General features: G+C 45.7%; 1 protein-coding gene across 1 annotated transcript in view; it reads left to right on the top strand.

Moving 5' to 3' along the window:
• Positions 1-11,551, top strand: part of LOC138481403 (serpin B6-like) — a 247,095-nt gene extending 235,544 nt beyond the window's left edge. Inside the window, exon 8 of the mRNA XM_069613537.1 lies at positions 11,009-11,551. Coding sequence (XP_069469638.1) covers positions 11,009-11,413 — 405 coding nt within the window. The 3' untranslated portion in view covers positions 11,414-11,551. The remainder of the gene's footprint in view (positions 1-11,008) is intronic.
• The last annotated feature ends 9,547 nt before the right edge of the window (positions 11,552-21,098 follow it).

Raw genomic sequence — 21,098 nt, 5'->3', positions numbered from 1 at the left:
ACCCCGGGTGGTCGCCCATGTTCCTTATAGAGCGTGCACACAGATCCATGGCCCCAAAGCTGAAACCGGGAGCATACCCAAGACACGTGTGCTTAACTACAGAGACAGGGACATGATACTACAGGCGGCGAGAGAGAAGCAGGAACTGAGGTGGGAGACCAGTGTGATACGGATCTTCCCCGACTTTACACTGGCTGTACAGCAAGAAAGAAAACAATTTATTGGCGTCAAGAAACTGCTACGAGACCGACAAGTCCAATACGCAATGCTCTACCCGGCGAGACTGAAGATCCTGTACAAGAACAAGGTCCATTTCTTCACCTTCCCTGAGGAAGCCGCCAATTTTGTGGAGACGCATATTCCCGCGGCGGCGAGGAACACCGAGGACACTAGTCAGGAATGACTTTTCTGAGGTCAGTTCGGCGGAAGGCTCTATTGAGAGGCCGCTTTCCATATATCAACAGCTTCCCCTGGATGGGGACACGCACAAAGGTGGGAAATCATTATGGAAATGTTAAGCTACATGGTAATACTCCCCGCTGCCATTCACATGTGAGAGAGTAATGCCGGAACCGGTTATCCACACTCAAGGTTTGGAAGAGCATAGGCCCTGGGAATCTCCGCAGGCCCCCCAATTGCAGGTGCATATGCTAAAAGTTAGTGGGAGGGATGGGGATTCAATGAGCACAGTAGAAGTTTGGGGTGCTGTGAGGGTGGGGGGCGGGGGGGATTGGAGGGAGTTGGGGTCCAGTTATGTTCCGCATGGGGAGAAAGTTAAAAGCACACGGTTAAAATACGCTGGCACACTTGGAAATAGTATGAAACACTTGTTTGCAGATAGACATTGCAATCACATTGAATGGAATGGCTGGAACGAACTCTGAGAACATTAGAATAATGAGCTGGAATGTTCGGGGCCTGGGCTCTAGGGTTAAGAAGAGGAAAATTATGGCATACATTAACAGACATACCCCACAGATTCTATTCCTACAGGAAACACACATTGGCTCACAACACAGGGAACAAATAGCACCGAAGTGGGGAAATCACCAATATTTCACAACTTACTCGAATAGGGCCAGAGGTGCAGCAATACTGGTACACAGAACCCTCTGATTTATGTGCAAGGAGGTGAGGTGTGATCAGGAGGGTAGATATGTTCTGGTACATGGCACATTACGAGATAAAGAGGTAGTTCTCCTAAATGTCTACGGGCCTAACGTGGACGACCCAGAGTTTTACTCCGAACTCTTCGGGATGCTGGCACATTATCCAGCAGCCCACCTAATATGCGGGGGGGACTTCAATACCATTTTAAATGTGGACATTGACCGCACCTCGACACAAGCGAGAACTTTATCTAAAGCAGCCCAGGCAATAATGGCTCATATGGCAGACCTGGGACTAAAAGATGCATGGAGGACATTACACCCCTTCGAGAGGGGATACACGTATTATTCCACGGTGCATGACATGCACTCCAGGATAGATATGTGGCTGCTGGATAATGCGGTGTTAGCCTGGGTCTCTGAGGCACAGATGCTGCCCAGGACGTACTCTGACCATTCCCCAATTTTATTAGACCTGCGAATGTCTGGCGAAGCAGTGAGTAGACCTCCATGGAGGTTCAAACCAGCGGCGCTGCGTGATCTGGTCTACAAGAACGCGTTGGATCAGCACATACAGGAGTTCTTTGCATTTAATGACAACTCAGTGTCTACCCTTGCGACACTGTGGCAAGCATTCAAGGTATATATTAGAGGTGCATCCATATCGAAGGAGAGCGGCATCCTCAGAGACATCAGGAATAGGATGCAACCAGTGGCGGCTGGTGAGTTTGAAAGTTGGCGGGGCGTAAAATTTCCAGGGCGAATTTAGTAGCGAGCACGCGCAGCGTGCGAGCCCACTCCCCACGCGAAAATTTTGGAAAAATGGCCTACAAAATGTGCAATTTACTGTCCAAAAAACCCACCGAAATATGAAAAAAAGCATTTGGTTTTACATATTAATGGTGGTACACTATTCTTACGTGTGCAAGTGTGATGGTGTATTTTACAGCAGCTTGTATTGAGAATAGCTGGTACTATGGTGTATGCATAAAGAAATTCATTATATAGTCAGTAATGATGGAAACATGTTTGTCATGCTGTTACTGGCATTCACATGCACTCATCCTCTTACTAAGGTGGGATTTTAGGCATTTTCTGAAAGGGGGAAAGGAAGCTAAAATATTACTTTAGTTTGTAACCACTTAATTAATGCGACAGGTAAGTCTCATAACCTTTGTATTGTAACACATGTACTACTAGTGTTACAGCCACACTTCCATTAGACAACCCACTTACCAGTCACATGTGTCTTTGTATTTCTTTAACTTTAGAATGTATTTGTTTATTTAGACGTTTTTTTCATGCACACAACTTATAACTTGCGATTGCTTTAGACTGCTTAGTATGAAGTTAAAGTGATGGGAAGCACCAGGTGCAACTGTGACAAGCTTACGTGCCTGAAGAGCCACAGTTTAAAAAATAATAATAATAATGTTTTGCTGTGCTCTGGTTCTCTCTCATTCCTGACGTGACATCCCGTGAACCTGGAGGAAGAAGTGGTTGTACTGTTTGGAGTATTGGAGATGCTACAGTTAAAGCTTACTAGTACTCGGTTTTTCTATCATACCCTGCTAGCTTGCGGGCTAGCGCCTCCTGTGCTTCCCCCCACCACTACTCAACGGACACCTAGGGGAAAGAATGAGGATGTCCAAAATGAAAGTTGTACTGCGGATTCAGTGTGATTATTGTAAGGTACCATACTATTCCCAGTCATTTTGGGGTTCGTATTCTATGTGGCGTAGACTAAAAAGCGTGCGAAAAACGCATGCATACAAATTGAACACATCCTTTTTATCTCTACATAGTCATGGCGGGGAGGGGGCATGAGACATAATTGAGATTGCCATAAACCCCCCATCCTCTTTGCCATACACATGCTCAAGCATTTACGCCAGCATGACATGTACAAGCTGGCGCAAATGCTTTGTATTCCCCTGGAACCGGCCTGCTGGTCGTGTGAAATCAGAAGTATTCCAAAGGAATACATTTTAAACGCTGCCTAGCATGCGTAAATGGCAGGTGCATTTGTGCAATTTGTACTACGAAGTGCGAAAACAAAGGCGTACACGCAATTACACCTTTTTTGGACTGTGTAGTGCGAATGACTAACTGCATGGAGAACCAGTTTGCACAGAAGTGCAAATGTAACAGCTCCTCTCAGTTCAATGTATGCATTGGAATAAAATGACCTGCCCATCGTCTGAACGACCGAACTAACTGGTGCAGACGGCAGAAGGCGTGAGCTCACACTCTGCCGCACATTTACTGGTGGTTGACTTTACTTTGCAAATTGAATGTTGTGCCTTCGATGGGTGAACCAAGCAACCCTGCAAAAGCAGACTGGCAGTGCCTCGAGTTCTGCAGAACTTCTGCTCACGTTTTAGGCCATCTGCTGCTCTACACTCTCGGATAATTTCTGATGAGAGCACTAATGTCGCTGGGGATCGAATGAGTGGCGTTAAGCATGGCGTCATTGTAAAAGTGGCGCGGCCCGGCGGTACCAATGTTTGTATGCGGCCTTACTGGCATGCGGCCTTCCTGGCATTCGGCCTGCTGACGTGCCCTGCTGCCGGAGCAGGAAGCGCTGTCTTGCCTAATTGCACTGCACTCCGTGCTAATGACGAGAGCGCATAAGCTGGCATTCGGGATGACCTTGAGGCTGCGTGCCGCCGCCACATGCACCCCCGGCACTTCTAAAGAACCTAGGAGCATCCAGTACTTGAGGAGCCAAGGTATAGGGCCATGCTCGGGATCTAAGCAACAGCACAAGAAAAATATGTTGTGCATGTGTAATGTAACTCACCAGCGATTTATGCTAGTCATGGTCACATCCCCCCACAGAGCTCTAACCGCCCAATCGGCTTCATAGTGACCCCAATGCAGCTATTCTTTAGAAACGACTCCAGGGTGCATTCATATCCTCCACCAGCCATGGATACACACACCACGAAAGGTTCATTGGTGTTCCAGCTCTGATGAATGAAGCAAAACGGGGGGTGGGGGCTGTTTCCCATGCACTGTACAACAAAGAACCTTAAATGCCTGCCCCCTCCCCAACCCCCCCTGGAAGCCCTCCTGAAAACGCTGCTCCCTTGAAAGCTACACCCACTGGGAGCAAGGCGTGGGCACGGTTTCAATATCCATTTTTATAACAAGTGAGGATTCATACGGGGCATAACATATCCGAACAAGAGTGGGGGTGTCCCATAAATCAAATGCTGCGGAACGGTACTTAATACTTCAGAGAGTTTGACAGCAAACCCAAACTTTAACGCTCAATACCAGAGCATGCATGAAACTGTCCCAGACGGATAAAATGCCATTCGTGAATGTGGGCTAATTTTCTATGATGCCCTGCAGCACCCCCCACCTTCGAGCTTTTCAATCCCCCGCGACGTTGCATTGCATTCTGGGATATGCAGTTTAACTGCAATGCTGTCCCTCGTGTCCTCCCCCCACAACTGCTACCCCCTTGGTGCTCACCCCAGAGCACTGACTACCCATCCTGTAGAGCCCTTCTAATGAAAAATGGTTGTAAAATAATGGAAATCAAAATCACCTTCTATTCAAAATAACCACATCCACGAGCGCATTGCGTTCACTTGCATCTCCAGCGGTAACCGCAGTATCTTGGTACGTGAGGCAACAAATAAAGCGGACGTGCGCCCTCCTCATATGAAGTGCAAATATTGAACCCCACCAAATACCTTTTCCCAACTACCTGTGGCCCAAGCCCCCACCTCGCCTTTATCTTGCAGGGGCAAGGTTGCCCTTCTCATTTTTTCTCCACTCTATCTGACGGCGACAGCAGCAAGGACAGCTGCACGAAGTTGGAAGCAGGACAACACGGAGCAGCCGCGGTCCGCAACCATGCATCGGTCGCGGGCCGTGGCTGCGAGTGGGCAGCAGCAGCGCACGCCTGCCAGTGCCTGCCCTGGGCCTTGCGCACCGGTCCGGCTGGCATGGCCCAAGGCAAGGCCCTTGGGGCACGGACTGGGGACGGGTTAAAACAAATAGGCCCAGGCGGCCCTCGCCTTGGTGGTAGCGGGCGGCCCTCTACCACCAAGGCTCACAGCTCGGCAGCAACACTGAACGACGTGTAGGCCAAGGCCTACACCTCGTTCAGTGTTGACTGGGCCTGGGCCGTGGTGGACCACATAGTTTGGGCCCTTGTGTAAGTAACACTCCCCAGTCCCAAACAGAGAAGAATAAAAGTTAAACAAACATGGGGATGGCCGGATCATGGGGTACTTACCACGGCGCCGCTGCAGCAGCACTCGTGTTTGGTGTGTTGTTCACTCCTCTCACTCGATGTCGGAGAAAAAGAAACAGTCAACAGACGTGTGAAGGCGGCCCAGGCGCACGTACACACCCTGCGCCGCCAGTGAGTCATCATAGATACAGTAATGTCATTGGCTGTTTGCCAGCCAATGACATTACTGTATCCATGGCAGGGGAGGGAATCAGAATTTAAGTGCGCTGTTTGCGCACATTTTATATTGGCGGGGCCACCCCTGAAGCGCCCCGCCAGGCTTCCAATTAAAGGGGCTACGTAGAGTGCGTGGGGCTAGGAGCTCCACGCACTCTACTATAGAAAAAAATAAACTAAATTGGGACGCGCCCCGCTGTTAAAGCGGGCCCCCGGCCTGATACACGATTACCTTGCCACAGCGCCCCCGCGCTGTTGGCAAAGGAAATGCAGGCATTTTCTAAGCTAAAAGAGATTCAATCGGAGAAGTTCTCTGATTGAATCTCTTTTAGCTTCCTCTTTCTTTTCTGGGGGGGGGCGGCGCCCGGCCGCCCCATGATAGCAGCCGCCACTGGATGCAACGCCTTGAAACACAAATAGCATCGATACAATCTCAATATGAGCTTAAACCGTCACCTCAACTCACGCTAGAGATAAAAAATAAGCTAGATGAATGCAAAGAGGCAGCGGACCAAGAGATCCGCTATTTTGATAGACCAGCGGCCGCTCGCCGCTATGGTGAAAGCGAACGACCGGGGAGGTTGCTAGCCAGAGCAGTAAGGGGGGAGAGGGGATCGACGGACATCTCATGTATACTAACGGCGGAGGGCACGGTCACCACTGATCAGGGCAAGATACGTTCCACGTTTCATACATTCTATGAAGAACTGTATTCGCCCCAATCGGACGCCACTGAAGAGGAGATTGAGCAATATCTCTCCCGAATCCCGACGACACTTCTGGCTGAGAGCACGAGATAGGTGTTGGAGGCCCCGATAACTGAGGCGGAAGTGATCGGAGCAATTGAAGCTCTCCCGAATGGGAAGGCCCCGGGTACAGATGGCCTTAGTGCAGAATTTTACAAAGAGTTTAAGCACCTTCTGGCGCCCAGATTACTAGCTATGTGGACCGAGGCTCTGGATAAAGGAGAGCTCCCGGCGACTACAAGAGAAGCGGTGATAACGCTATTGCTTAAGACAGGTAAACCCCCAGAGGACTGCAGGTCTTATAGACCTCTTTCACTAATCAATACGGATGCAAAATTATTGGCAAAAATACTTGCCACAAGGCTGACACCCTGGATGCCATTTATGGTCCATGAAGATCAGGCGGGATTCATTCCTGGCAGATCCTCGGCAACTAATATTAGGAGATGCCATGAGGTCCTGTCCGCGACACCCCCAGAGCAGCAGGCGATAGCAGTATCGCTGGATATGCGCAAAGCCTTCGATACGGTGTCATGGCCTTTCCTGTTTGGGGTGATGCGAAATTATGGATTTGGACCGAACTTCCTGAAATGGGTGAAGTTGCTGTACTCGTGCCCTCAGGCCAGAATTAGAATTAACGGTACTCTGACAGAGATGTTTGAACTCCGAGGAGGCACGAGACAGGGTTGCCCTCTCTCACCATTACTGTTTGCCCTAATAATAGAACCACTGGCGGACACACTGAGGGCTCACTCCAGTGCATACAGGCTAAAAATAGGGGCTGCATTACACATCATAAACCTATACGCAGATGATATTTTGCTATACCTGAGAGATCCAGACAGAACACTGGGGAGGGTCCTATCCATGGTGGAACAGTTTGGTGGACTCTCAGGACTAAGACTTAACCCTAATAAATCAGAAGTGTTCCCTATCACTGAAGCCACTGGTAGGCCACGTGCCCTGCATGGTCTGCAGTGGTGCCCGACGCATATTCTGTATCTGGGAGCACGTATAGCTCAGAATGCACAGCTGTCTAGCGCATTAAATTACAGCCTATTGGCGAATTCATTGTGTATGAAACTGAAGCGCTGGGGGGTCCTCCCTGTATCCATGATGGGTAGGATTGCGCTAGTGAAAATGATAATTCTCCCAAAGCTGTTCTACTTGTTTAGTACGGTGCCGGTTTGGCCAGGGCGGGCTCTATTCACTAAAATGTCGGGCGCATGCACCTCATTTGTGTGGGACGGCCACCCAAGGGTGAGCTGGAGGACACTTACAAATGACTACGCGGCTGGTGGCTTGAAGGCACCAGACTTCGAACTTTACTACTTGAGCGCACAGGCACAATATGCGGCCCAATGGGCGACGGCATTCATTAATCCGGCAGGCCCGGTACCAAACCAACTGGAAAAAGAGTCCATACTGGCACTTCACCAAAGTACGAGTGCCGGTGCTAAGCTTTATAACTCCCTGAAACCATCAAAAGTGGTGATCACAGCATGGGCCAAGATAGTTGATATGTACGATATCGAAAGGATGTATCATCCAAGTATGCCGCCCTCTGGGGTATACCCCAGGCTCCCTTTAACATAGAGGGAGAGACAGCTCGCCACTGGTCCTCTAAGGGCATAACACAATGGGGTCAAATATTTGTAGACAGGCAATTCATTCCATGGGATGATATCAGGGAGGCGGTGGGTAACACCCCTACGATCAGACGACAATACACCGGTCTGCAGGCAGCCATACAGAATATGTGGCCGACCTTTCCCAATGAACCCCCAATTAACATGGGTCTGGGATACATGTTTACGGAGGGACTCCAAAAGATAACAGCTTCCACATTGTATAAAACCATACTTCAGACACGCCCATCAGAGCAGCGCACAGCTAAGGCCAAATGGGAACAAGACCTCGGAGAGGAAATAGAAGACGAGGAGTGGTCTCAACATTGCGCACTTGTGAAACAGATATCCTGCAACTCTAAATATAGGTTAATCCATTATAAAATACTACAGAGAACACACTACACCCCTATGAAACTCAAACACATATATCCAACCATGACAGGGGAATGCCCGAGATGCCACGCTGACAATGCAGACATTTACCATATGCTATGGGCGTGCGGTGCACTGAGGGGATTCTGGGAGGCAATATGTCAAGCAATAGATGAGATGGCAGATCACCCTTTGGAGTTGACCCCACAAATGTGCCTGTTGGGGACAATTGAGAAAATGAACCCGATATGGCGGAAGCTATTAAATGTAAGTCTGCTCCTCGCCAAGAGAGCGATCCTCCTCAAGTGGAAGAGTGCACACCCCCCTACTAAAGCGGATTGGGAAAGGGACATGGCTTGGGCAAACGATATGGAGGAATTGTATATTGACACTGTGCTCCCCGTCTCGCGTCCAAAGAACATTTGGGGCAGATACAAACAATATTTGGCCGAAAAGAGTGAACTAGAACACTCCGATATTGAATAGTGACTTGAATTGTAAAATGTATTGTGTATGATTATGATGATTCTGTAACCAAGTGATTGTATTGACCAAGTGCAATAAAAATAAAAGTTTAAAAAAAAAAAAAGACGAAACATGGTGTGCTAACATTCAAACCACCATGATGAACAAAATAGACCAGCTCATTAATAAAACGTGCACCAACCTAAACAGACTGGGTTCAGACCACCTCACAACAGCAGCCCCTGCCCTCAACACACCCTCCTCAAACATACCTCCATTCTCCTTCAAGGACATCTCAGAAATGGAAGGGCAATCCATTCAAAAAACATCTCAAACCGTCTAAATGCAAAGGCGATGTATGCCCCGCCACAATCATTAAGGAATGTACTGACTTCTGTGCTTCCTTCCTCACGGCCTTCATCAACGCCTCCCTCGCCTCTGGACAAGTCCCATCATGTCTCAAAGAAGCCTGGGTACTCCCACTCCTAATCACTAGACCCCTCAGCCCCAACAACTACAGGCCCACCATAACAGTTTTCTTCTAAAAATCCTTGATAGAGCAGCCTGTCTCTGGGTTCAACACTTCCTAGAGGAAAACCACATACTAGGCCTACGCCAATTAGGCTTCCTACCCGGTCATGGCACCGAATCAGCGCTACTAGATCTAAAAAATCAAATGGACGAAATTCGGGCAATGGCAAACCTGCCATGCTCCTCCTTCTTACCAACCAATACTCAACATTCCTGGTCGAGAACATACAAATCCCGGTTTCTCCACCTGTCAAGACCCTATGGATATACCTAGACGCCACCCTCTCTATGTCCCGTCAGGGTCTGTGGCCATCGCCTCATCTACCGCCTACTCCACCAAATTACTGAATGCAGCAAAACTATTCCTCTCTACTGCAAGCATTCTCACCATAGCTAGAGCCGTCATAAGCTCTAGGTTGGATTACTGCAATGCCCTGTTTGCTGGCACTTCCTCCAAAAACCTCCAAAAATGCCAAGTCATCTAAAAGAATGCACTCTGCCCAGCTCTCAGGATCCCAAAAAGGGAACACATTGCGACAGCAAGACGAGAAGTCCATTGGCTGCCCATCAGTGAGAGAGAGTTCTGTTCAAAACATTAGCCATCACTCACAAATGCCTCACTAACTCTGCCCCACCTTATCTCTCCCAGAAAATAAGCAGAGCCTACTCCTCTAGGCCCACTAGAACACCATACACCGACAGATTATCAATCCCCAAAGTCAAACGCACCAAAGCAGGTGGAGCTAGCTTTCCTTTTATAGTTGCCGAATACTGGAACTCACTGCCCCCATCACTCAGAGCTGAACTCTCCCATGGAGCCTTCCATAAAGTACTCAAAACATGGCTTTTCAAATAAAACCAATATGTATTGTGTACTACCTCATGCCATCGGTAATTGTATCTATACGCCTTGTATCATATGGCTAAGACTCCTGCATACACCATGTACCATATGCCTAAAACTCCTGTAACAGCGTCACAATGCTCTTGGGCTGCTGCACGCTTTATAAATGAATAAAATAAATGACTTGCCCATGCCTTACTCATGAAGGAGGCTATTTTATGCGCAAAACAATTACTAGGAGTAACCCTGGCTCCACGTTACTTATAGGAACCTCATAGCATTACTAGTCGGGCCTCGTTAAGTGTTTGGCAGTAGCGGCAAAACATTAAATGTTTGTAAATACCTCATGTTCGACCAATTTGCCAAATTTCTAGTTTACTTTTGAAACTCTTCATTCTCGCTTGCTTTTTCGTGGCGTTAGCTACCCCCACCCAAAGGCATTACCTGACGTGTTATTTCACCTTAGAATCATTTGGGATTTCAAAGTAGGGAATAACTGAACGGTTCGCATGACTCTGAATCATGTACACCCTTCCCGCTACTAGCAGTAAATAATCTGGACAGTGTTACCTTTTGGTAATAATGCCAAACACTTAATGAGGCCTATAGTAACTCCCTTGGTGAATAGAATGGCCCTTTCCAAGAACAAGTCAAGAGGATGTCAGATGTATTCATAGTAACTTCTTTGTAAGCCAGCTGGTAAAACTGCTAGTAGGCTTTTTAAAGCCTGCATTATGCATGGCATTGAACAGAGGAATGGGCATACATTTAAGGGGTATCCCAAGGTATATCTGTGTACTTATTTGTGAACCATGGAGTAAGGAATACACAACTTATTTTCAGTTTTGGTGATGTGGCTGTTTTGTTTTACTTACCTTTAGCTGGAAGCAGAGCTGAGCTTTGAAAAATTTGCAAAGTGGACCAACGCTGAGAGGATGAAGAAGTCTGAAGTCGCGGTGAAGCTGCCCCGGTTCAAACTGGAGGAGAAATACAACCTGAAATCCATTCTGAGCAGCATGGGGATGAGCGACGTCTTCATCGAGGGGAAGGCTGACCTCACAGGCATGTCGGCCAGAAGCGACCTGTTCCTGTCGCAGGTGTTCCACCAGGCCATGGTGGAGGTGAACGAAGAGGGCACCGAGGCAGCCGCGTCCACGGCAGGCGTTGCTTCAGTGAGAAGTGGCCTGATGGTCGTAAATTTTGAGGCAGACCACCCTTTCCTCTTCTTTATCCGGCATAACAAGACAGGCGCCATCCTCTTCTATGGCCGATTCTGCTCCCCATAGTTCTGTGATAGTCCGTGGCACATTTTTATAACTGCCATGGTGGAAAATTGATTACTTTATTTCATTTAAAGAATATTGTAGAATAACCTATGAAAATTCATAGGGGAATAAACAGGCATGTTCTTGCTTACAGAAAAATGCATTCATGTGAACTGTGGGGATACATCTGGGGTAAATCGGTTCAATTCTCAAAGGTGCAATCAACAAAAAGGGTGCACAAGAAATGTTGCCCTTTTCATATGTTACTGTATGCTAAATAACAGTGCCACATATTGCTTTTTAAAGTGGAGGTGGTGGGGGAAATGTGGGTGCAGAAAATGTGCACCCACCCATTGTGGTGAATTAATATTGCTTCACAGGGGAAAGAAAAGAAAAGGCAGGGAAACAGGAAATGGGGCATAAAGATGAACATAAAAACGATAAAAATGGCTTGGTCTCCAGTAAATCTGCTACTTGGAGGGGAGGAAGAATACATGGGTCCATGATGGAGGCAGGAAATGGGCAACTCGCGCAACAAAGAGGACACTTACATATGGGGAAGGAATCACAGCGTGGTGGCAAGATATTAGATTCTCAGGGAATAGCATGTTCAGGTCACAAAGAACTACACCAACAGCTGATGAACAGAAAATGGCTCCAACTGATGGGGGTGGGTGTCACCCCTTATGGGTGGATCCAAATGGCAGCATTGTGGAGCCAGGAGATCTCTTTTATCGATTTTCAATATTTCCATGCAGCCAATCTTTTTGCAATAAAGAAGCTACCTTCACAATTCATTCCTGCATTTTTTCACACAAAGGCCCTCTTGCCAAGAGTGTAGAACAGCAGAATGGGCATGGCCTAATTAAAGTGAGCCATTTATTTGTGGCTTCAACCAAATCGACTTCAGCCAATCACATTACGTATGTGAGAGACCACAAGCTTTGGTCGAGTCTGCAGGAGTGGCAGCGAAGTATGTGAACATGCTGTCCATTATTTGAATGTACTCCCCAAAGTGCCTTCATGTATCTCCGAAACACTTACACTGTCAATACCAATATGATAACATAGTCCTAAATATACAAGTATGTCTTTAATAATGAGGGCTGTGTGGGTATGTGATATGTAAGCAACACAACGTTTACTAGATGTAGCCTATATAAAAATGAATTGTCCTCCCTGTACCATTTCTCCATTAATCCCCAGTACACTCACCTCACTCCATAGGAAGTGTCCTCCCTGTACCATTTCTCCATTAATCAGTACACCAACCTCACTCCATAGGAAGTGTCCTCCCTGTACCATTTCTCCATTAATCCCCAGTACACCCACCTCTCTCCACAGCAATCTACTATTAAGTGTGTTTTCTATGTAGCATTCCTTAGAATTAGATGCAATTATCACTGCAGGTCAACCATTTTTGCCATGCCCCTCTTGTGCTAATGGACAGACACACAAGGGCACACTAACATCTGCTCTGGCGGCACAAACTGGAGCAAATGCCCCTGCCGGCGACGTCTGCCACCACAGGAGAAGAATGTTTTATGAAATTATTTACGCAATCACATATTGCCAGGAAAATAAAGCAGATACTCTGCCTAATAATGCATATCAACATTGCTTTGCTACATTCATTCAAAGCCACAAAGCCAGTAATTCAATGTATGGATTTCTTTTTTTTTCTGGAGCTAGTTTATTCAAGTTTCAAATAAGAACAAAAACAATAACAATAATTTCTACAAGTAAAGTACAGCCGAAACATTCTTAAAATACTTATATTGAAAAGAACAAACCCCCCCTCCCCTTTCCAACCATCAAACTAGAATTCAAAGTCCAAAACTTGAGTGAAAAGGTTGAGAGGAGATCAAAATAAAATATGGATTTATATTAACATGTCATTGTAGAAATACACCACAGTTATGAAAGAAAAGTTGTCCGTAGAGTGATTATACTGTACATTAAAAAAAACATTGCATAGACTGTAGGCCATCCTTTCTATTCTGCAACCAGTCTAATTGAAAACAGCGTTTGGTGTGTTTGTGTCAATGTCCCTTAACCAGTTAATATGGTTTTATATTCCACATCTCAGTCAGGGGGATATTCCTTGTGAAATGTCATAGCAATATCAACATTCTTTTGTGTGCACCACCAAGTATTGCGTTGCTGCAAATTCTGGTAACTGTGTGAGGCAAACTGCCATTCACAGCTCCATCATCAGCACTAACAGCATTTTGCTGTTAGGAAGGGACGCCATCAAATATATAACTGTTCGGATGGTAGAGTAAGACCATTGCACACACACACGTCTGAAGGCAGTATCTATGTAAGACAATAGCAAAACACCATTTATACCGGGCCACCTATCCTTGCCCCGCTCCACCTGGCCAAATCATGCACATCTCTTGTCACTATTTAGTAAATGCACATGTAGTCTTATGCCAACACCAAGACAGTCCTGGTTTTTCCATTGCCTGCTGGGAATGCAGTGGCTAATAAAATGTTTTCTATTACATATGTTTCTACCTATCCTTATAGTAAAAGGTCCGGTGGCAACGTTACAAACAAACATGCAATGAGGATTGTTCTGCACTTACACAGTTGTCATTGAGTCAATTTACTGTAGTTTGTCTATGGCACCCGCTGTCTTTCAAGACTTTCATTAAAGAATTGGAATACATATTTTCCGCATTCCCATACACGTGTGCATAAAAAAGTACATAGTGAATCACACTAGTTGTTACATTTCTCGTGCGTTAGCAAAACATTAAACACTCCCCCACAGCTTTTAAATAACTCCCCTTTTTCTCCAATGTAACACCTCTCTCGCAAACGCAAATGTCAACACCTGCTATTCACAAGGGGGAGATTAAAAAAACACAAGGTACGATCAATTTTTATTTAATTTGGATCAAAATTGTATTCATAATGTGCAGAATAATATTCGAAATTGTACACAATGCAAAATGTTGCTTATGTTAAATTGGTAGAAACACAAGAGGCCTGTTACATCGTGTTGGTTCTCCCCTAATGGCCTACATACAAAAGAGCAGGTGCTGTGTTTTATAATGCAATCAAAAAGTGAGTGGGCAAACCTTTCTACAAAATACCGAACAGTATTAAACCATGGGACAAAACTATCCTAGCATGTTCGTGTATAATCCATTACTATCTGTCCATCTTCATTCTCACAGTACTTACTCGGAGGTGCGTCGCACCTTGAGAAATGTTGTGCTATTTCACATTTTTGTTTTTACTCCTCTGCTAAACTGGGTATTAAAGCACCTGTGAACCATTGAGAATTCTTGTTTGATTACCAAGAAGTTTAACACCATAATGGCTCCTGTGATGGAGCGACTTAGGTCACTATGATGAGGACGACTTGGAATTGGATTCTAGAAGTTTCCCGGTAACTATTCAGGCCATTAGCAAAGCTTCCGGATGGTCTGAACACTTTTGATACACTCTCAAACATATCCACATCATCTTAATGAAATATTAACGTTTCCTGCTCTTTAGAGGGAGGGAATGATATTTTATACAACAATCCAATGGATTAACAGTGCTCTACACCTTCAATATAATTATGCTGTTTTACTTTGCAAAATGTGTGTTATATCTTGCAGTCAGTGGTGAACAGTTAAACGAAGGTGTTCCTGGAAATGTTTTTCAAAGAGGTGCTCTATGAATGTTGTGGTATGATGTGATACGTTATTTCGGCGCCACAATTCAAGGAAGGGAAGACAAAAAGAGGACAAAAACAACGATATTACTAGGCCTTGTGTCATCCAGATCGTGCAAGTGCGGGGGGAACGGAGGGGTTGAAGTGCCAGTGGTTACACAACTCATTTGCGAACATTGTTGGTCCAGTCACCCAGGGTTTTCCAATGTCATAAGTGTGTGCTGTGATATTGCTTCCATTTATATTTGTGTCTGTTTCGACCACGTACAGATATTCTGCATGAATTCAGTAATTTGACAGCTAGGACTTCAAATGGGTGTAGGTGCTCATAAACAAGAGTCATCTTTCTTAGGCCATGTCTTGATCCTTAGCAGGTCAAATCCAGTCGTAGTACTGTGTTGAAGATTTCCCTGGTCCTACAACAATCAACACAAGTATACAGCATACTGTAGAAGCATGTACTTTTCATATATGTGAATCTCTGTTCAAGTGTGTTGTTCTTCTTCTCTCATTAACTAACTGAATGGTCTAAAGTTATGGCATTACACTTGTGAAAATATAACACAATGCAGCCTTAATACATCAGTTTCAAATGTGCTGGTCAAAAACCCACGCCGCAGTATCAGAAACGCTGTGCAACTGACATTGACGTGTTATTTCTGGCGACAAAATGTGTGTCAATCACTGCTTTGAAACAGGCAGGCATGTGGTGGCATGTGGTGGACGCTCCCATTGAGTGCGCCCATTGCGTATACCATTATTTCCCTCACACAAAGGCCCTCATCACAAGGTTGGCGGAATGGGTTTACCGGCACCGGTAAAGGTGCCGGTGCCGGTAAACCCATTCCGCCCTACCACGAGGTCTCCTCGCTGGTCCCGCAATGGGCGCCTGGAAAAACCAGGCATCCACACAGGGTCCCGCGAGGACACCAGGGAGCTAACAACGGGCCCGTTACTAACGGGCCCGTTGTTAGCTCTATCCCCATTTCCATTGAGCCCTATGGGGGCTCGAATGGGAATGGGGATGGACCGGGTCCGGGTTCCTCGGACGAGGAATTACCAGGTCCGCCAAGGTTGCGATGGCCCAGTAAGTCTTCATTTGTGGAACCCGGGCACGGAATGCGGTAAGGAGGCAACCATGCCGCTAAAAGCGGCATGTTTACCTCCAACCTCCTGATGAGGTCCAAAGACTCTGAAGGAATCAGGCAGCCAGTCAAGAGGCAGACAGGGACATTAGCAGGGGAGGAGAGGGTAGGAAGAAGAGAAACGGAAGGTTGTGAGAAGCTTCCGGAACTTAAGGAGATCCGGCTCAAGTCTGAGAGGGGCAGGGAGGCCATTCCAGAGGGAGGCACCTGCGGAGGAGATCAATCTACCCCCCACTCTCTGCTTGGAGAAGTGTCTGACCTGCACAGAGTTAGAGCTAGAAGACTGAAGGGCTCTAGCAGGGAGGCATTATACAGAGAGCAAGTTGGATGTAGCATGGTCCCAGGCCACCGAAAGCCTTGTGGATGATGCAGAGGGTCTTGAACTTGATCCTCACAGCAACCGGGAGCCAGTGGAAACATTTAAGGCTGGAGAGATGTGGTGCCTGGGCTTGAGGCCACGGATAAATCTTGAAGTCCTGTCCTGGATTAATTGAAGGGGGCGAAAGGAGGAGTTAGGCAGATTGAGGAAGAGGCTGCTACAGTAGTCGAGCCTGGAGAGGACCAGAGCTCTGGAGACATTGAGTTTCTGGGGGAAGGTGAGGAAAGGGAGAATGCCTCTGAGGAGGTGCAGCTGAAAGTGGGCCTTCTTGGTAAGGTCTGTGATGTAAGGAGAGAGAGGAGTCAAAGATGACTTCTCTTGTTACCATGGGCTTATTCCAGCTGAGCTAAAACAAGCCACTGTAGTCCCTTTGCTAAATAAGCCATCTCTGGATGCTTCTGTCTTGGCAAATTTCTGCCCTATCTCTTAACTGTCATTTTTTATGAAGCTTCTTGAATCTTTGATCTTGTCTCTTCTTTCCTCCTTCTTGGAGTCATCTGCCATTCTTGATCCCTTTCAGTCTGGTTTTGACCAGGAAGTCCTAGTCTCTGTTATGGACGACCTTGTTACACTGGCTGACAATGGTGGAGCGGGAGCCCTGATTCTGCTTGACCTGTCAGCGACTTTCGATACGGTTGATCATTCCCTCCTCCTTTCTAGACTAGCGGCCGTAGGTATATCGGGCCCAGTGTTGGCCTGGTTTACCTCCTTCCTGTCCGGTCTTGGCCAGTCTGTTTCTCTTCCTCCTTTTCTGTCTTCTGTATATTCTTTGTTTTGTGGGGTGCCCCAGGGCTCCGCCTTGTCCCCGATGTTGTTTAACAACTACATCTGGTCAATGATTGCTCTCATGTGCTCTCACGACTTTAGGTGCTATTTGTACGTGGACGACACGCAAATCCTGGTCCAGTGAGATCTTGACCGGGCTGATGTGTTGTCTCGCTTGTATGATTGCCTTTTCGCCATGAGGGATTGGATGGGTGCTAGGTGGCTCAAGTTGAACAGGGACAAGATGGAGGTCTTGATGGTGGGGTCCTCTGCCACACCTGAATCCTGGTCATCTTCCTTTTGGCCTGCTTCTCTGGGCACTCTTCCCATTCCAGAGACAGTGGTGACAAATCTGGGGGTTCATCTGTCCTCTTCTCTGTCTATGGCAGGTTAGCGCAGTGTGCCAGCCTGGTCACTATCTGCTGCGAGTTCTTCGCACAGTGCTGTTAAGGATTTCAATCCGGCTACACACCTTGGTCTCAGCCTAGCATGTAGCGCACAACTGAAATGCTTATCTTTCTATAGTACAGATTCAATTTTGGGATGGTACACCGCTCATATCATACCCCCTTTTCAAATACCCCGGGCCACAATGGACCATGAACCAGGCTGGTTGATCAAATTCAATGTTTATTTATTTCTTTTAAAATTCAAAAGAAATCATACAATTTTAATATGGGGAAGCCATCACCAATGTGGCGATAATAACAATGAGAATGCAAGCGATGCACTTAGTTTAACCTTCTAGTGACACAGATACAACACACCAGGGAATACAAGCACTTTTTGATTTTAGGAAAGATAGCACTCAAGTTAGGATTTCTCCCTGCGATATTCCCTCAACCCACAAATATTAAATTCTGAATGGATATGAAGAAACAGCAGGTAATCAGGAATACGTAGCTGAAAACGGAATTCAAATCTGACCTTCCCTCCCCAAATAAGAGTGAAAAAACGGATTTGAAACCCTTGCAATGTTAACAATGACACTCGGAAATGGATGAATAAAATAATGAATGTGTGTAAAACCTTGAAGCAGATACAATTCTCACTAAAGCAACAATGTAAAGGTACAAACATTCACAAGCAATGGATTAGCAAGAGCATACAGTTCGAAAAATTAGTGGAAGATTTAAAACAGTTTGCAATCAAAATGACACGTTGGAAACTTTACAAATATTTCCGTTTTTCATGTAAATTTACTAAAACATGTTCTTTGAAAAACGGGTGAAATATTGCAAATCGCAAGGCGGATTTTTGGTAGGGAGATAGATATATATCACAGGTATATTATAGAAGTGAAATTAGATCTCTAACTGTTAAACTGAATGAGATAGGCAAGATAGAATGAGGTGCGTTTTTGGAATAATCGGGCAGTGAAAAAACAGAAAAGCGGCTTTAAAATGGATTGCAAATTTTCCTTAAACTAGATTTAATGGCTAAGATAAAGAGGAATGCCACCAGTGAATCTCTAAAGTTACACTGCAGTTGTAACCCTTCACGTAGTGTACCCCGTTTCCTTCAGGGAAAATAAATGTATTTAATCAAATTTGCTGACGGCTTATGTTCTATGCAAAACAAAAATGAAGAGAAAATCGGCGCTCACACTAGGAATCAAAGGCAGGGTTTCACAGATAATGCCAACAATTTTAACAGGATATCGGGGTCAGAATAGAATGGCTTAGAGAGGGGAACTAAGGGCAAAGCAATGCAAGGTGTATTATGGATTTCAATGGATTTCTATTGATGTCACAGTCCACTTTAGTTTAGGATGTTTGGACCATCAGCATTCTGGTCACCACACGGATCTGGTCTAACAAAGGACAGCCGGACAAAATCAGTGGGACAGGATCAGCTGGGCAGGGACTGAATACCAAAGGATAGTTCTGGTCACAGGATGGCACAGGTACATCTGGATGCAGTCATTGGGCAGCAATTGATGGGCCGCAAGCCAGGCTGGTATCAGGAGGCTTCCCACAATAATACCACTTCTTCTCCCTTTGGGTATTGGGATTTGAGAATTGAGGCCTTGCTGGAAGGGTAAGCAGTGCTTGGCCTGGTAGTTGGAGCTGGAATCTGGATCAGTGCAAGATGAAGGAAACAGGAACAGGACGCCGCACAGGAAATCAGGAAAAGAGTGTCTGGCGTCCTGTCAGGGACCCTTTATATAGAGCATAGTGACATCATTGACTTTATTGCAGGGGCGGTTTAGCTAAGCACACCTTTAAACAACTGGATTGGACAATCAATGTTGGTTGCCTCCCCTGGGTTGTACCCAGTTTGTGAGGTTGTATTTTATGATGGAAAAAGACTTCCCACAGACCTTTTTGCCAAAATCTGTCATATCAATATTTATACTTTTGTACCATGGTGGCACCTTAATAAATTGCATAATCAGGTCACACATTTTATGTAAAGGACAGACGTCCAATCCTGCAATCTGTGAGACATTATTTTGGACGGTTACGACTTTTTGATCCTTTTAAGCATGAAAAGTTCGGCCTAAAATTCCATAACTTTATACTTATGTGGGATTGATCATAAGGTATGTATGTATACAATTTTACATTTGGGACATGTATACTTATCTAGTAATCTGCAATATTTGGTTACTTCTTTTCCCTATGCAGCAATGAAACCTAAGACGTCTTAAAAGAAGGCCCTAAAATTACTTCTAAACAGTGAAATATTTACATTTTTCCAAGGTCCTGCTGCAGAGATAAAGTCTTTACATTTTTATTCATGCATAGTCCTTAGCACCAAATGGCAATCCTTTGTAAGCCATATATGGTCTTAGCTGGCAAGCAAACCCACTGAAAAGCAGTGTCACCATGGAGATCTTCCTTGGAGCTCCTTGCAGAATTCACAATCACGTGCGGCATTCTGTTCACATCTCCTTGTCCCAGAAATCTCATTGTCAGTGAGCTCAGCAGAGACAAGATTCTTCCCCACCCTATAATTATCCTGGGGTTGTTATTCTCTGCTGAGAGTTTTTATAATAGTCCCCTTCCCCTTGGGGGAAGTTGCAGCTTGCCATCTGGAATAACTTATTTCTTTTTAGCTTGCAAATTCAGCACAGTTGGTTCAAAATCTTCATTTCCTGATTTTTGGGGTCCTGAATTAAACAACCCTAAGGAATAAAGATAGCTCAGGGGTGTACTTTCCCCAGCAACAAAACCTCTTCACATTGCTAAATAAGGCAGGCTTTCATTCCACAGTTTGCTTTTTACATAGGCATTTTTTTTTCTTTAACTTGCACAAGCCCATTTTACATGTGTGGTGAAAACTGATGGTTCCTTTAATTTCAGTTTTGCATCTGTCTTTCCAATATGGTTTACATAACAGTCTGTATAAGGCGACAGTCTCCATAAAATTGACATGTGTACATACAGCTCTGATTCCTTTTCAAACTGTTATTTTGAAGCTTTTTAGCCAAAGTTAAAAGGCTTTTCTGTGTTTGATGCAGTACAGCTTTTGTTGATTTTCAGGTTTTGGCTGGCACAGCCTGTCATCCTGAAATAAGGCTTGGTTTTGCTGAGGGACAGTGGGGCTAGGCATGGGCAAGGCTGGGCCTTATTAATCACAGTGGCTTGAGGAAAGACAGATGGAAATAGTGTCAGAGCAGAATTTTTAAAGGTGAAAAGTTTCATTTTTACTGGGAATGTTGTCTTTTGCAGCAAAGCAACGCTGCTTTTTCCACTTTCTTCCTCTTGTTGATGCCGGAACACACTGGCAATC

Source organism: Ambystoma mexicanum, chromosome 5p (assembly GCF_040938575.1).
Source record: "Ambystoma mexicanum isolate Mex_15411 chromosome 5p, UKY_AmexF1_1, whole genome shotgun sequence".
In the NCBI taxonomy this organism is placed as follows: Eukaryota; Metazoa; Chordata; class Amphibia; order Caudata; family Ambystomatidae; genus Ambystoma; species Ambystoma mexicanum.
Note: the sequence above shows the minus strand (reverse complement) of the source record. Positions and strands in the feature narration are given on the sequence as shown.